Source organism: Benincasa hispida, unplaced genomic scaffold (assembly GCF_009727055.1).
Source record: "Benincasa hispida cultivar B227 unplaced genomic scaffold, ASM972705v1 Contig509, whole genome shotgun sequence".
Lineage (NCBI taxonomy): Eukaryota > Viridiplantae > Streptophyta > Magnoliopsida > Cucurbitales > Cucurbitaceae > Benincasa > Benincasa hispida.
In genome coordinates, this window is record NW_024064890.1 from 165,283 (window position 1) to 169,163 (window position 3,881).

The following is a 3,881-nucleotide window of genomic DNA, read 5'->3' on the forward strand; positions in this document are numbered from 1 at the left end:
CCAATATAGCATTTTTATTCCTCCTTTTTAAAATCACTACATTATATTACGATTTGAAAATACAAATAACAAAAAGGTGCAAAGTATAAAACCAATATAAAAATGGGGGCTGAGAAAATTAATATCACAAATCAGGTCGAGTTCTCTTACTTGCTTCTGCTGTGCTTATAAGTTCTTGGATCTCCTTGGCATGCTTAGCCATTCCCCCATCCGAATAAGCTCTAGCCATGGTCCTGTAGGTAGTCTTATCGGGTTTGCATCCTCTCTGCTCCATCATTCCAAGCACCTTCTTCATCTCCGCAAAACATTCCATTCGGCCGTAAGCATCTACAAGACAGTTGTAGAAAACGGTATCCAACATTATATCGGAATTCTCAACAAAGTTCAGTAAACTGTCAATTTTTTCGCATTTTCCTGCTTGCCCGTATGCCCTCACGAGCGAGCAAAGTGTAACACAACTTGGTTTGATCCTCTCTGATCTCATAAGTCTAAATAGATGCTCCATCTGTTTCAAATCCCCAGCCCTACCAAATGCGTCGATAACGATGTTGTACGTTACAATTGTCCATGAATAATGATACTTCTGCATATACTCCATCACAGCACTCATTTTCTCATAACTTTCAGCCTTGCCATATGAATCCAGAAGGATGTTGAAGGTCTGAATGTTTGGTTGGATTCCAGCTCCCTGGAACTTTTCATAACACTTCTCCATAGTCTCTAATTGTCCACTGCTGCCAAAGGCTCGAAGTGTTGAGTTCATGGTCCAAACATCGGGCTTACAACCATCATCACTCAGCATTTCCAGCAGGATGGACTCCATTTCAGCAAACCTGCAGAATATGTATACATATAAAAAGAAATTACTTTTCTACAATGGAAGTAAAAACACATTCATCTGGTTGCCAATGATCTAATAAGAGAATGCAAAGTAGAGAGATAATTGATTTCTTGTTTGACTAAGGAGAGATGTGCTGGCATGTTTTGGAGAGAAAGCCATGATATATGTAGGTTGCAGAGAAATCGATAACCACCATGATACAGAAGAGTAGAACTAATCCACAAGCATTAAAAAAGAAACCATTTTGTTTTAATAGCCCCACCCCTCTATTACACATAGAGACTTCACACACCCCATGCTAGCTCCAACTACTAGTTATAATCAATCTTAGCTTCTAGCAGTTGATTCTGGAGTTTAGAATGAAGAGAATTGGTTGTGGTAGGTTTTAAGGCTGCAGCAAAAGATATAAGCTACATCTAAAAGTGAAGTCAATTGTCATCTATAGTTCAGCAACCAGATGAACCATTTATTATGTTCTCAAAAGGCAGGGCAGGTCAGAATACATTTTTGCTTTGCCATAAGCATCAATGAAGATATTATATGTAATAGTGTTGGGTTTTATTCCTCGAGTCACCATGTCAGAGAGTAGAGTTTGTGCTTTGTTGAATGCAAACACCTGCAAGCATGACTTCATGAGGATGGAGTAAGTGTGAACATCAGGCTGGCAATCAGGACTGTTTTTCATCTCGTTGAGGATTGAGAATGCCTTGTCAAGAAGACCACTCCTACTATAGGCCGACAAGAGAGCTGTATATGACTCATGGCTAACTTCACAGCCTTCCTCGATCATTTCTTGGAACAGCTCATAGGCCTTTTCAGGTTGCTTACATTTTCCAAGCATGACAATTAGCTTAATGTACATCCCAGGATAAGGTCTGTACCACAATTGTTCACGTAGTAGTTCAAAAACCTGAAATGCACAGCAACTTGCACTAAGAAGATGAATAAGCTTAATCATGGTAGTTCTTTGGAGAGTTTTGAACTTTTCTTATTCTTAACTTAACAATGAATCAAATTTAAAATTGCATGCGAATTTAACAATCCATAAGATCTAAATGGTGCTAGTCTTTCATAAGTTGCTGGCCTTATAGTAGGTATAGAATGCTCATCGATCATCCAGTTTCAAGTTTTCTCATGCATCCAAATTTACATTCTTAACACAATCATCATCTCACTAAATTCTGGCAGACAGCAAACTCAAATTACAATAGCAGCTTATATTTAATAAAAGAATGAATCTATTCCATGGTTGTAAGACGAATAAAAGCTTTATATCACTGGGAGCCCCAACAGAGGCTAATATGCCCCAGAAAGACAAGAAACCAGCATGTCCTCTTGCAGTTGATCGCTAATGCACAAGCAAAGCGACCGAGTGAATGTTAAGGTGTTGATATAAATCAGATTTATTGTCACCCACTAGCTTAAACTATTAGGTTCCATGGTGATTTAACAAAACAACAAAAAACAATAGACACTTGGAAGATGATTGATTCATGCCTCGTTTAGGTTGTACCATCATCACATATATTTATTCTCTTACGGTGCTGCGCGTGTGTACTGATTCAAACCAAAGATAAACTTGTTTCCTTTCCTAGTTCCTAAATGAAGAAAGACTCAACTTCCCAGCTTCAATTGATGTTCATTTGCACTCAAACAGTCAAATTCAACAGGGCTGCAGAATCACTAAATCTTAAAATGAATTACATTGAACTCAAACATGAAGGGAACTGCTGGAATTTCGAATCAAGGCATTTCACTCATCATATAAAACTACAAAAAGAGGAAGGAACAGATCACTTGACCTTCTTCTTCCAAGAGTCTCCAACCAAAACGACTATAAATTCCCAAACGAATACAAGCTAAAACAGTCAAATGCAGCCTAAAACCAACATTAACTGACCTTGAGCGCAGACTCCCATCGCAAGGCCGTGATTCGTTCATGAAGAGCTTCAAGAACAGTCCGCGGAAGCAGTTTCTTAGAATTATTGGGGCCTCTCTTCCTCTCAATGACGGCCTTCGTGGCTTCTCTGCGCAAAATCACCGAAATGGCTTTCTGAGAAGCAATCTTCCGATTGACCTCCTCCTTTCTCTCGCCCGCTTCCTTCGCCTTCAGCTTTGCGACGTCCATGCGTCCTTCGCGAGGACTTCTCTCCATGAGCTTACCATCTGAAGTAGAAGAAGAAGAAGAGGAAGATAGGGAGGGAGATTGGAATTTGGGATGGGTGGCTCGTTGTTGACGAGGAAATACGTGATTGTTAGGGTTTGGATGGTTGATCGCCGGAGGAAGAGGGTTGGTGGGGGTGGAGTGGGCGGCCATGGATGAGCTCTGAGATTCTCAGGCCATTCGCATCAAATCCAGCTATTTTTCATTTCGGACGCACGCGCAAGCACAACCATGCACACACACTCCAAATAATTAAGATTATTGGGGGTATTTATATGGATGATCCAATATTTGGGCTCAAAATACTAAATGATCTCTTTTTTTAAAATAATATTAAATGTTTTTCTCCTGATGTCATCATCATGTCAGATTACGAAAAGTGCTCCTCACGTTATTAATCTCGCTCTCGCTCTACCTTCAATCTCTTTGATGTGATTGCTTGTCAATGTACGAAGGAATTGACAATTTTCATGAAATTATCTGTCTGAAGCCTGAAATCATTAAAACCCTAAACTTACAATAGTGAAAATTCTTTAAAGTCTAAACTTCATTTCAACAATGATTACTTTTTTCGATAGGGTTCATTTCAACAGTGTTTTGTTGAATGGAGTTTTATTGAACAACCAGAACGGAATGAGTTTTTCTAGAATGAGGTTTATCACTGTTTAGGTATTTGTGGGAGTTGTGTGATTTCTCAAAAAATGTATGAAAAGAGCATTACGAAAGGAAAATTGTGTATTGGGAGAGTGGGAGCGAGAGCAAAGGTAGAGAGTGAAACTAGTGGGAGAGTGTGAGTAAGAGATCATTACCAAGGGTTTAGGGTTTTGAGAGATTGGGTTCGAACGTGAGATCGAGAGTGAGTGAGACACTTAGAGT

At 39.4% G+C, this 3,881-nt stretch overlaps 1 protein-coding gene across 1 annotated transcript; it reads right to left on the reverse strand.

The window, feature by feature from the left end:
• Positions 1–11: 11 nt before the first annotated feature.
• Positions 12–3,246, reverse strand: LOC120069581 (pentatricopeptide repeat-containing protein At5g48730, chloroplastic). Its single transcript, XM_039021372.1, has 3 exons — positions 2,742–3,246; positions 1,345–1,751; positions 12–833 (listed from the first exon to the last, which is right to left on the reverse strand). The coding sequence occupies exons 1-3, from the start codon at positions 3,156–3,158 to the stop codon at positions 125–127; spliced, it is 1,533 nt and encodes a 510-aa protein (XP_038877300.1). The 5' UTR covers positions 3,159–3,246; the 3' UTR covers positions 12–124.
• Between the last annotated feature and the right edge of the window lie 635 nt (positions 3,247–3,881).